This window comes from Biomphalaria glabrata, chromosome 10, assembly GCF_947242115.1.
Source record: "Biomphalaria glabrata chromosome 10, xgBioGlab47.1, whole genome shotgun sequence".
Taxonomy (NCBI): Eukaryota; Metazoa; Mollusca; class Gastropoda; family Planorbidae; genus Biomphalaria; species Biomphalaria glabrata.
In genome coordinates, this window is record NC_074720.1 from 32,389,258 (window position 1) to 32,403,640 (window position 14,383).

A 14,383-nucleotide genomic window follows, 5' to 3' on the forward strand; every position below is an offset into this window, starting at 1 on the left:
TAAAATGGACACGTTTTGAATTTGGGAAGCGTGGTCGAGAGGTTAAGTTAGCTTGAAATTGGCTTGGCTACCTATGAAGGTGGCTCGAGGTTCGAAACCTGATTCGAGCAGAATTGTGTTTACTGAGCGCCTAAAGGCAGTATGAACAAATCTTCTCCTAGATACTCCCCTCCTCTCAATGGTCCACAAATAAGATTAGATCATAGCGCTCTGAGCATGCTATAAGCATGAAAGTAGCGCTATATAAAAGCTATAATTTCACATTTTTAAATAATGCACTTGCATGTATTTAATTAAATAGCTTCTTTTAAATTTCAGAATTAATGTCGCAATAGTGCATAATTTTTATGAGGTTAGATGAAAAATTGCTAAATATATTTATGTATGTAGGTTTTATATTTGTTTGACTTACCTGTCTATACTAGTAGGCGACAACTTAGTTCTGACTGTTTCCATCATTGGTTCCATGGTATCTTGATTCAAAACATTTACTTTGAAAACCATACACCAGTAGACTACTCCAAGAGCGAACATGTCACACTGTAAAGAAACAAATAGATATAATTTTAATTACTGCTAAACTGTAATTTTAATTCAATTATATTTTTATGGCAAAATTATATCCGAAAATAGAGGATGAATTAAATTCCTACAATACGAAAACACTAAGTCCAAAAAATGAAACACAAATATAATAAGTCCAACACTTGTATTTCTCACAGAGAGATCTCAAACTTAATGTAAGAGGAGGCTCAGTGATAAATGATTGAGTTAATTTTTTAAATTGATTTTTATAGCCAAGTGAGCTCCTCCCACAATCCTTGAGATATAAATGTTTAATTTTACGTCATGTGATTGGCTGAAAGCTGGAGGTGCGCCAAACTATCCTCGTTGTCTTTGAAGTTTTTGACCAGTGGATGACACTTGGAGACTCCATTGTTCGGAGGTACATACGTCAGCAGACGACCAAGGTTTTGGCTGCTGTCATAATTTGTTGCTTAGCAAGGATGAACACATTAGTGATTGAAGGACCGACATTGTCAACAATCTTTTGTTTTCTCGAGACGACTTAGTGACAAGTTGCAGTGGACACCGTCTAGGTAAGTCGGAGAAAGAGCAGGGGATTGCGGGGAACAAAAGGACAGTATCAGATGTTTATGTAAGCATTGAGAAAGCGTATCGAATATGTCACCCGCTCCTTACCCAAATACATTTCATGCGTAGTGAGCATGGAAGGACAAGGTTAAAGAATTTAAAAAATATGTTACAATGTTCGTTTTAAAAAGAGAAATGCAAATGTTCCATAGTATATTTAAAGTATTATAACTACCAAGTTTCCTACAATTTTTATCTATTGAAGTAGTAAATTATTTTTTTGTTTATATTATTTTAAAAAATCATTTCTATTGTCTAGCCAAATGTTGTTTTTTTTTAAATCACATACAAATTCGCCTAAAATAAATGCAAAATTAATATAGTCATTTCGAAGTAAAGCTATAAGATCATAAATACTGTAATATAAATAGAAGAATTGAATGATGTACGGTCTCTTTTGCAGTAATTGTTTCCCTTCAATCATAGTTCAACTGTTAATTAAGTAAAGGTGTGTGCCCCATTCGTGTGTACGTTGAGAGCTCTTTTTAAAGTTCCACATGGTGCTATCCTCACTGGCAAATGTTATGGACAAAAAACAACAACTATCTACTGTGTGTTTGTGATATATTGTTCGCCAATGGGTTTACATTTATAACTAAAATCTTCATCTGACAATAGTTCTCTCTGTCGGTGTATAACGACTAAAATTGTCAATCATTGTACTTTACCTATGGAATTGTGATATTAAAACAACTTTCACTTAATAAAAATGGGTTAACAGTTTTATTTTGACCCAGCTCAAGTTACGTGTTTCTTTGTTACATTTCTTTAATAGTTAAAAAAAAACTTTTTTTTTCTTTCATCAAGATGACATGATAACTTCATGACATACAATATTTAAAGTCCAATATATTTTATAAGCAATAAAACGTTGAAAATTAAATGTAAGACAATTTCAAACAAGGTTACCAAGAAAGTTTGTTTGGAAACACAAACTCAGAATCGAATCGGTCCCCGAAGTGGTCCACCCAGGCAGGTAAAAGGGAAAGTTTCAATATTTTCAGAAAGAATATCAGAATGAAATTCTATCAAATACAAATACCGTTGTATTTATTAAAATACTTTGGTAAGATTTCTACTTTCAAGATGATTCAATTAAAAAAAAACTGTAGTAGTATAACTAGTGTTTTCTATGTATGGTCGATTTTTTTTTTTTAAATATACATAAATTGTCCAATTTCTAGGAAACCTTTATCAGTTTATGAGATCAATGTCTACCACCGTCCAACAAAGAATTTTTTTTTTAGACTAATATGGAATTTCATTGATACGTCACTTAGACCACCCCTCCACGTCCCAGCCAAATTCTACTCTTTCCCGCAAACACACACACTCACAAATTGTTTACTCCTAGTTTCCTTTGATACTCCGTAAACACAAACAAATAATTCGCTTGAACAACAAAGAAATCAACATGACAGAGACCCGGCGTAGACTATCGCGGTGTTCAGAGGAGCCGAACAATAGCTTAATTAGGTACAGCGCGTCAAAGCGCTATCGGCTCGGCCACTCCTATTGCGGTCATTCTTGTCCAACCTAAATAAAAACGTGTCAGCGGACCTTAAGTAAACATATACTGTCCACTTCAAACAAGAGATTCACTGAAATTCCTTACAGTGCAAAACGTTAAAGAGACGATAACATGTTCCGCGGCATCGACAACTTTCTGTCACAAATCACATGACAAAGAAAAGGCGCCAAATTATTCAAAGGAATGAGCTTTATTGACAAATAAATCAGAAGGATATATTCATTACTTGAAATACTCAGCTTCTTGAGACACTTGTGTTACATCTGAAAATCTCATCCTGTGATCAGCTTGTTTTCAAATCATTTCTTCCCTCAATATTTACAACTTGTGTTTAATTAAAACAGATCTAGTTCATTCTATGTTTCTATTTACTTCGACTCTGTTTCTATTCATAACTATTTTTAATGTAATTGATGGCTAAGAGATAAAGCGCTAGATTTCGAATCGTGGGATCAGGGTTCATAAACTGAAACAGACAGGGTTATATTATTTTTGGGATCTTTGGGAACTATCGTTGTTGTTTTTGTGAATCGATTAAATAGAAAAAAAAATATTATGATGAAAATTATTTTAAACAATTTTCACCTTTTGTAAAAATGTGCAGTTTTTATTGTGAGTTTTCTGTTATGTGACATAATTTCTAAGCATGGAAGGAAGGATATGTCGTTCACTCTAAAACTTGACTCTCTTAGTTCTGCAAGCTATGTACGCTGCATTAATAAAAAAAAAAGTGTCAGTTCGTTATTGAGACATTGCGCTTTTTAACTTAGCTAGAATGTAATCAAGACCATTCGTTGTTTCAATAGTTAACAGTCGGACTTCTTACTGAAGCTGAATGTACTTTTAAACATTTCGCAGTTAATAAAACGATCGCGTAACGTTTTCAAATGTCAATAGTATCGCAGAAACTACTTTGATGCTGTTAATACTTTAAAAAAAAAACATTTTTTTTTAAATATAGATTAAAGAATTCTTATCTATTAATTAACTGCTAAAACTCTTTTATTGCACTCAATACTTCAAGATTTGTTTACTATTTTCTATATGAAAAGTTCAATTACAAATAATAATTTAACTAATTAGTTTTTTTTTATTATTGATTTATATGTTGTTATTAACAAGAAATAATTATGTAATTTTTATTTTTTTTTAGTTTTGTTAATAATCGTGACAGACAGATAGACAGACGAAGTGAGTGAATATAAACTTTGTTTGCACTAAGCAATATTTTCAACTTGGTGTCAGCTCCTGTGCAGTGATGCGGTGATTCCGCTTCCCATCATATCAAAACATTTTTGTAGATTGCTTTTACTAGTAGCGAAAGTAACGTTACGATGAGTCCATTCAACTCTATGGGTACATTAGTCTGAGACAGTTTAGGTTGTTAGTTTATTTTCATGCCACTTTGTCATCCTCAATAATCGATAAGAATCTCAAATGGATAGCTCTTAGAATCAAGTCAGGATTGAGTTTAAGGGAAATAATTTACTGATGGTGACAATACAAAAATAAACACGGTTATGTCTCTTATAATCTTACGGAATCCAAACGTGTGAACTTTGCTTTTAATGTTGTCCTCTCCATTATTTCTGAATATACAAAACTATTTTCTTGTGTATATTTATTTAATTCTAATTTAAAAAAACAACAACTATATTTTGAAAACAAATATTTCAAAATTATTTACACCCTAATTTAGATGTTTGGTTTTATGAAAATCTTGTAATTACAATACAAAAGATGTTTTAAAAAATCGATTAGTAATCTGCAGCACATTTCTAGCTATAAAAAAAAACTATGTAAAAACAAAAAGGGTTTTAATTACACCAGATTGTCTACTTATCCCATTTGCTAAAAAGTTAATTTCTTGAATTACTTCCCTTAACACTCAATGCCTCACCCCTGCTCAACATTCACAAAAACTGTTTCCTTTTAATGCTCCAATAGCCTAACATATAATTTGATTGATAAAAGAGATGGTGCTAAGTAATAGAAACCCGGTTGTAACAATTACAGTGTCCAGTGCAGTTAAACAACAGCTATATTCTTTAGTGTGCTGTATCTATGTGCACTATCAGCTTGGTCATTTCTAATGAATTGTTATTAATAAACACTTTAATCGTAATTCTTCATTTCTAAATGATAATTACCAACCAATGCAGATTGCGTTTGATAATTACTATTGTTTGTTTTACAAGTCTCGAATATTTCTTCAAAAAATCTTAGTCTCAAACCATGCCTCCTTAACTTTGACTAACTCCTAGACTTCGACTGACAATAGCGGTTGGCAGGGTACCTACTATATGGCTCTTTTTGTCTAGAAAGACAATGGATGCGCCCAGATGAAACACTGGTTTTGGTTTCGTCTTGAGACAGGGCAGAATCGGGTGTGGCTAATCAACCCAATTCTAGAGAGGCAGACTTTGCCACAATTATTGTATGTGTATGCATCTGATTCAGGGCTACTGGACAGAGCAGCTTTCTTTTTTTTCCTTATAATTTAAACCACTTCGTTTCTTTTGCTATCAGCGAGGATCCTCCTAGCACGCACAGTCTATCTCCATGCACTCCAGTCTTTAGCTACAAACTTTCTTTGATGCCTGTGGCTCTCATGTCTCGCTTGCAGACATCTCTATATGTTAGTCTTGGGCGGCCCTTGGGTCTGACTCCCTCCACAAGCTCAGCATATAAGATATCTTTTGGGATTCTACCATATGGCATGCGGGTGACAAGTCCCAGCCAACGTAGTCTTCTTTGTGTCAAGAGAGCATACATGCTGTTCATATTGGCCAATCTTAAAACTTCCTAGTTGGTGACATGATCCCTCCAAGAGATGCGCATTATGTGCTCACAACACATGCATTGTAGACTAGGATTTTGATTGCTTTGGTCAATTTGGAGAGTTTTGCTAATGCTGTAGTAGCTTTTCCTATTCTTTTTTTCAGCTCAATGACTAAATCTAGGTTACTGGCAAGTGTTGATCCATAGTAGGTAAATTCCTGCACCACCGTACTGGTGTGGTTCCCAATATGTATAATAGGTATTTAAACGACGTCTTGTGCCAGGATTTTGGTCTTGGAGAGACTTATTGTAAGGCTAAACTCTTGACAAGCAGCTGTCAAGGCATTCACTAGCTTCAGTAGATTTCTTGTGAATGAGATATGAGGGCCGCGTCATTGGCGAACAGCAGCTCCCTAATCAAGATACAACGTCTTTTCGTTTTGGCTTCAAGACGTGACAGGTTATAAAGCCTTCAAACGGATCTACTGTGGATATATATTCCATCTTCCCTGGATATAAAAGCGCTGGTTAGTACGACTGAAAAGAAGATGACAAATAGTGTTGGAGCCAGTACTGTTTGTTTCACAAGTCTCGAATATTTCTTAAAAAAAATTATGTCTCAAGTCCATGCCTCCTTTACTTTGACTAACTCCTAGACTTCGGCTGACAATGGCGGCTGCCAGATTTTATAGTTAAAAAAAAGTCTAAAGGGCAATGGGGTGACTGCGGTAGCAATATATCATAGCTATATTAAACTTTAAGGTATATATGTTTAAAAAATGTAGAGTATTATTTTAAAATTTTAATCAAACTTCTATTTATTTAAATACATCAAATACTTCTGCATCGTTATATATTTACACATGAATTGTATAGACATATATTTTTAGAATATTAGTTCAACTAATGTAACTTTTAATCTTTAGAATGTCCGTTCCCACTTTTTATTTATTATAAGTGAATATTTAAATAACTTGTCAGAGTCTGTCATTTGGATAATATAACTAGTTGTAAGTGATCAAAAACTAACAAAATACGCTTATCGGGACAAATCCTAGTTCAATATCGAATAGCCAATTTTATAAATTATATATTCTTTTAAAATGTAGGAATAAAACGTGAAATCTACATTGTAACGATCTATTTCCATTTATCTACTCTTTGAAATAGTTATTTTAAATAGAGAGGGGAGGGAAGTGATACACTATTGACACACTCTCATAATGCCTACACAAACATCTACTCCGTTCAGCTTTGTTCCCCACAATCCCCTGCTCTTTCTTCAGCTGACAGTGACATTGTCCAAGGCGGCGGTTGACTAACGCGTACAGAGAAAACAAAAGATTGTTGACATTCTTATCAGAGACACTCAGCACTTCAATCGCCATTATGGTCATCCTTGCGTAGCAACAAATTCTTTCAGCTGTCCAAACCTTGGTCGTCTGCTGACGTATGTACCTCCGAACAATGGCGTCTCCGAGTGTCATACACTGGTCAAAAACTTCATAGACAATTAGGAAGGAGTGGCTCACCTGTAGCTTTCAGAAATTCGACCAATCACAAAACATTTTACTAAAACACCCACAGGTATGTAGGAGGGGCTTAAAGCCATCGGCTTACTATATCAACTTTCACAGTTCAAGTTACAGTACATTCTCTTAATAAAAATAGTGATCTCTCTTTGCGAACTTTAAGTGTTGTGGTTCTACATTGTTTGTGTTCTATTTCTTGGATTTATTTTTGTACTGTTGGGATCTACATCATCATTTATTGTCTGATAGCTCAATTCTGATCTATTCTACAATGTATCACTCAAAGAAAAAGAAAGACGGACTTCTAAGCTACCAAGACGATGCATGCCATGTATATGGCTTCGAGGTGGAAAAATTACTTCAAGACAATCACCCGATCAAAGTTTTTCAAGTCAGATCCAAACAAGACCACAACGTCAAGAAAGTCATTAAAACTTATTTCAAAGACAATACTGATGTTGACCAAATAACCACAAGGCAATTCATGGCAGAAATTTCAGTACTCACCAAGATCCACCATCCTTATGTTATGGGAATGGATACCATGGGTATCTTTCCTGGTTACTTCGCATACGTTATGCCATTGTACGAAACAGGAACTCTGACCGAGGCACTGCCGACCATGAATCAGGAAAAGAGTGATGAATACCTTGTGCAGCTGTGTGCAGGACTTAAATTTCTCCATAGACATAAAATCGCTCACAGAGACGTGAAAACGGACAACGTTTTGATCACAGCAAAAGAAAAGAGGGTGGTCATTGCTGATTTCGGTTTGTCTGAAATCTTGACCACTATTGATACGCCAGTGAGCACCATAAAAGGAACCCATATGTACATTTCCCCAGAACAGTTTATCCAGAAAGAATTTAACGCTTTTAAAGTAAGTGAAATTTTATATTTTCTTAAACTTCCTTAAGACTTAAGTGCTTGAATCAATTAAACATTCGGTTTCAAACGAAAATACTTAAAACACAAGTTAATTACTTTAAATCTATGAGCTGTAATAAGTAAAATTGGTGGTTTTCATCAGAGCTTTAAAACTTCAGATATTGCTATCTATCAATCTATCTATCTATCTATCTATCTATCTATCTATCTATCTATCTATCTATCTATATATATATATGTATATATATATATATCATTACTTTTTTATTAATTTTATTTATTCTTTTAGTTATTAATAATGTTTAATATAGTATATTTATTTTTTATTTAATTTGATCAAGTATGTCTTCTTTTTGGACTGTAATTATTTTGAACTAAGCTAGTTTATGCTTGTTAATATTAAGAATCACATTTCGGCTATACATAAAAGGTTATTATTAAAAAACAAAATGCATATAATAACAAATTGTACATGTTGTATCTTGATTTCAAATTGTTTGACCTGTATAATATCTTGATCAAAATCTAGTTCACCTTATAAATATGTTGCTTTGATATACCATCAAAAAGATAAGGCAATGATGTCATACTTTCAGTATTGTATTCTTTACAGTGTGACATGTACGCACTAGGAGTAGTCTACTGGTGTATGGTTTTCAAAGTGGATGTCTTTGATTTAAAGAGCAGCGAGCAAATGAAGGAATCAGTCAATACTTTGTGTGATACTAGTATAGACTGGTAAGTCAAACATTCATGTTCAATATTTGGTTATGACTTTTATTAATAAGTAAACATAAAAATCATCTTTAAAGTTGTTCATGTGTCAGTTGAAATTCAAATGTTAAAAACTGTCAATCTTGTTTTGCCTTGAATAATATGTTGTACAGTTTTTTACAATACTTCTATTCAAGTCAAACTTTCTGAATGAGTGTGCACAAAGTGGATGTACACGGTTCTCAAAAACGGCTGTAACGATTTTCCTAGAAATTTGACAATTATTATTTTTTTCAGGCTGGTTTTGACCAATCTTTTGGACCCGAGCCCTGTCGACAGGTTAACCTGTTACAATCTCCTCTGCGTACTGGAGCAGCCTGAATATCGTTTTTCAGAGAGAATAGCCAGTCTTAGAGGTAACGGAAAAATGTTCTATTAGTCTGTCATCAATGTTTTAGTCTGTCCAGTGTCTTTCTAGGCTTTTTACTTATTTTTTAAACCAAAATAAAGCAACTTTTAAATCTTTTATCAACCTAACAAATTATTTTTCAAACCTTGAAATTCTTTTTGGACACCTGTTAGTAATATCAACAAATTGATTTTTTTATTTTATTTCCATTCTAAGTTTAAACGCAAAGTATTTTTCTTTGTCTTGTGCAGAACAACGCTTTATTTAAATGTCAAGGTCAGTTCCTTTTGCCCAAACGAAAGACTGTTCTCTTTGCTTCAAGCCATATGTGACGTCATAGCCAGGACTTGAAACTTAATTGTAAATTTGTATATAATGTAATCTCCATGCCATAGATCATCAATTATTCTAATAAAGTTTTTGTCTTTTAAATCTTTAAAAAAATCTTTGTTTTGTTTCATTTTTTTATGGTTGTTATTGTTTTTTTAAAATAATTTTGTTTAGTTTAAATGTTCAATGGAAAAAAATTGTGCAAACATCTATTAATAACAAAAAAAATTTTAGAAAAAACATTTAACAATAGTATTTGATGATACTTCTAAGTACAACACAAATGTACGTCACTCTGTATTAAGTCATAGGATTTATAGAGAATGCATTGCTAGACACGCAAGCAACAAAAATAAATTTTGCTCCTAAATAAAAGCTTATTGTCTAAACATCTAATGACCACATTTAATTACAAATCATTGTCTTTCTTTAGAGTGAATCAATAACACGATAAACTTCCCCAAAGTTTAAAAAGTGAGCCTGATTTTATCCATATAGTAAAGATACATACTTTCACATATATATAATAACATTTTCTTTTGAAGTTATTATTAATACTGCATTAAGTTAAAGGTTAAATCAGTAAAGATCAAATGAAAAAACAAAATAAAGTTTTCAATATGAGGCTTTAGTAACGTGTAATGATTTTTAAAATAATGAAATTCTGATAGATTGTTGTTCATTGTGGAGTTGTATCAGTAGTATAATGTACGCGTGGTGCAAGTAAATAGAAAATGTTTATGCTTAACATAGCTTTGTTTGATCGCTAGTAGAACTTTGATTAATTAATCACTTTAAAAATTCATTAAATAAAAATTGATGTCAATTATTATCTAAAGAAAAATTAGAACAAATTGAAAAGTGATTTGACTGTCAACACCCCCCCTCCCAGCTCACACATTTAAAAAGTAAAACTCGTACTCCAGTTTAAACTACATGTTATATATTTATACTCTCCATTCTAGTATTGTTATTGGGTAGCAGACATTAGTTGGTGAAATGAAAAGATACTTGGATGTTGTACTGGTTACATGACATCGTAGATAGCTTTATATGTCATAGAAAAAGATAATCTGTCAATCATCTACCCAGATTAATATCAATAATAATAATTCTCAATTATAAAAGAAATAATATTATATTATCAATTTTATAGTTTTGGAGGAATAGTTGGGTACGGTTATTCAATCAGTCGTCTAACTTTTTTTAATCCATAGTTTGTAAGCGTTTAATTCCAAAAATACTTTGGCGTAGTAGAATATGTTCACATTAATCCCCTTCCCCACTCACACAAATCTTAGTACATTAATCTTTTATTTATAAATTTAACATTAAAGCAGAAAAAAAAAAAAAGATTCAAATCTTGTAAAAAAAATTGGAAGTACCAAAACATTAAATGAATAAAGTATTAATTTCAAATCATATGTATTTTTTAAAAAGTTATAACTCTAGAAACTGGGCAGTCTTCCTCAGTCATAACTCTCAACCCTCACCCTCGTACAAAAACAGACTCATACACACACACTTGTTTTATTTAGGTTCTTTTTGACGCTCCGTGACTTAAACAGACAGTGAACTATACCGACAAAAACATCTACGTGTTAGAGACCTGGCGTTGACATTCATGGTGTCCTGTACCATTGAACAATAACTTCATTAAATGTATTACGTGGCCAATCCTTAAGTCAACATTCCTACACAGCCTAAACAAAAATAAGATAAGCTATGTCGACTGTGTGCTTTGAATGTCTACCAGTACACTTGGAACTGTAACTTGGATTCTTTTGCTGGACATTAGCCAAATAAATGATAGTATTGTCCAGAGCATCAAGAGATTTATGTGACAAACTATATAAGTCGACGTTGAAAGATAAAGTAAATAATAGGGTTATCTAAGGAGAAGAACTCCATACTTACACCTATATTTTCAAAGAATGTCGAAGTTATTTCCCTTTTCGATAGAAAACAAAATAATGAATTACAAATAATAATTCATCTAACTGTTTACATGTTTAAAATTGATTCATATTTTGTTAGGTAAATTTAAGTTCCCTTTTTAGACCTTGCGGTCTATATGGCTGCATGGGCGTAGCCAGGGGGGTGTTTTGGAGTTCAACTCCTCCCCCCCCCCGAAAAAAAATCCCCCCCACAGGGGGGGGGGTGGGACGGAATTCATTGACTGATTTTTTTTTTGCTTTCATTTTGTTTATTATAGGTGAGATTTTAATATTAAATCATCACTTACCAACACTATAAAATCTATGAGCGTAGCCAGCCAAAGGAGTTTTGAGTTTAAAACCCACTGCCAGTGGGATTTGAAGCTGAAAAATACCTCTTCAATATTAAAAAAAAAAGCAAATTACGCACTGAAAAATGCTATGAGCGTAGGCAAAGGGGGTTTTGAGTTTAACTCCCCCTTCAGGTGGTTTTGATGCTAAAAAATACCTCTTCAATACAAAAAAAAGTAAATTACACTAAAATTCTTTGAGCGTAGCTAAGCGAATGATGGGTTTTGAGTTTAAATCCCCTCCTCCATATGGCTTTTCAAAAATTTAAAACCCCTTCAGGTGGTTTTGAGTTTAAAATTCCCCTACAGAGAGTTTTGAGTTGAGAACCTCTCTCTTCAATATTTTTTTAAAGCAAACTAGAGTCACCATATTCTATTACCGTAGCTTCTCCACCAACCGACAAAACATTCAACGCTTTCATCCCCCTTCCCCCTTGGTGTCGCCCAACGACCCCAACGACTTGAAATTATTAGATCCTAATGCCACTAAGCAAAGCCGTTCATCTAACGACCTTCAAATCCTAGCTCTGGAGACCATTAATGCCTTCAAGCCCAGTGCTATTTTTGCATACACTGATGGGTCGGCATCAATAGATTCTGGAAGAGCAGGCTATGGAGCCTACATCGACTTTCTTGGCTCTTATACAGTCCAAATCTTTGGACCATGTGGTAGTGTTTGCAGTTTTGATGCGGAGACCATGGCAGTCTGTAAAGCCTTAAAAGTCATTGACTCTCAACTCGGCGAGGGACATTTGAGGGCAACACAGATTGTTGTGGTCACTGACTCAAAATCTGTACTACAGGCTTTGCAAAGCCCCGGACCATGGCCCCCCAATATCAACACTGTCATCATGGCTTCACATAACATTAAACAACGTTATGGCACCCCTGTAATTATGTAGTGGGTACCGATTCACATAGGTGTGAATGGCAACACAATTGCAGACTCTTTGGCCCACCAGGGAGGGCAAATTCCACCCACTAATGAGGCTGTAAGCTTTCATCAAGCCCTGGCTATAATACAAAAAAACAGAAATGTAAAAGTGTTTTGAGTGCTGGGACAAGTCCCAAAAAGCCCGTGGAGTCTGGGAGCCCTGACCGCACTTCACCAGTGGTGGAGGCTGTCCAGGCCTGAGCAAGCTATTATAGTACAGTGCAGGACAGCCCACTGTCCTGTTGGCTCATATTTCTCGCGGCTGTGGCCAAATTTTTATTCACGGTGCCCCCGCTGCGGGGAAGAAGAGGAAACCGTGCCTCATATCCTGTTTGACTGCCCCAGACTTGCTGATCTCCGTCTCGACAGGTCTGGGAAACCCAAAATTCTCGACCTGTGTGGCGACATTCATGCACTACGCAAGACAGCAGGGTTTCTGTCCAGGGATTTTGCAAGAGAGGATTCGAGCCTCTCAAGCCCTCAATATAATGGAGTTTGATGATGATGATGATGATTACCGTAGCTAAATGGGGTTTTGAATTTAAAAAACACAAAAAAAACTCCAGAGATTTTTTAGTTTAAAACCCCTCAACAGATGATTTTGACGATAAAACTTCCATTTTCGATATAAAATCTAAAGCGAAACACATGCATGTAATTCAAAGAGCGTAATCAAGAGAGGTTACACATTTCTACCAGTGGATGGGCTCCATTAATAAAGTGTGAATAGTCTTCTGCGGAAATTGAAAAACACTAAATGTGTCTCAACAAAGATGGCTAAGACAGATTTTAGGAGTCAGTCATAGAGATCGGGTCTAAATCAAAGAAAGCAAATGCCGAACAGGGAGTCAACCCCTTAGTAAGGTTGTGACAGAGCGTCGCATGAGGTTTGAAATTTGAAAGTTTGAAATTATGCTTATCCATACCTAGACTAGGCCCCGTGAAATCCGCTTCGCGTAAGGCCCCGCAACTGCTAGGGCCGGCCTTGTAAAGGGTTATTCTCTTTTCCTTACGTTAAACAGATGCCGGATTTTTCATATCTACTCTAGTTTACGAGATCTAAAAGGGTCGGACATTTTACACAAAACTAATAGCATCTATTCCCATTTTGAGGGCGCTAAAAAATGATTTTATTAGCTTTTTTCGGAATAGGAAATATTCTAAAATGACATTAATATGTAAATTAGACTGCTCTAGATTTAACTCTAATTTGAAACAAACATGCAAAGATCAACCATTAAATGATTTCTGGTCAAGTATGTATTAAGAGTTCCGCAATACACTATAAATTAAGTAACAACATATCATTTAGAATCTGGTTTGATTATTATTCTTGTTAATTTTAACAATAGGAACTAATCTAATCTAAAAATATTCAAAGTGTTGAGCTCAATGTTCCGAATGTGCAAAGTATTCCATTAGAGAAAAGGTTTGGGAAACACTGGTCTACGACAATGAATAATTGTTAACGTTGATTTGAGAACGTTTGTGTGAAAATGACATGATTAAACGTTTTACCAGACAAACATACAGATAGACAGACAGACAGAGAAATTGATTTATGTAAAGCTTTGTATTAAAGCCTATACTATCCCCCAACTAATGCCAGGCATCTACTGGAGTTTAGAGTTCTCAGAGGAGCACTAATGATCCGGAATTAAAAATCAAAATCTTCCCCAGGATTCGAATCCAAAACTCCAATGCAGAAACCAGGTGCTTTATTACTCAGCCATAGAAATTCCAACATGTATAAAATACTAACATGTATATAGTATTTTCTCTGATATAAACTGTCTTATATAAACTCCCAGCCAAATTCCCG

General features: G+C 34.3%; 1 protein-coding gene across 1 annotated transcript; it reads left to right on the top strand.

The window, feature by feature from the left end:
- Positions 1 to 7,270: 7,270 nt before the first annotated feature.
- On the top strand, positions 7,271 to 9,040 carry LOC129928551 (uncharacterized). Its single transcript, XM_056043188.1, has 3 exons — positions 7,271 to 7,879; positions 8,501 to 8,625; positions 8,899 to 9,040. Exons 1-3 carry the CDS (start codon positions 7,271 to 7,273, stop codon positions 9,038 to 9,040), a joined length of 876 nt encoding a protein of 291 aa, XP_055899163.1.
- Positions 9,041 to 14,383: the final 5,343 nt, after the last annotated feature.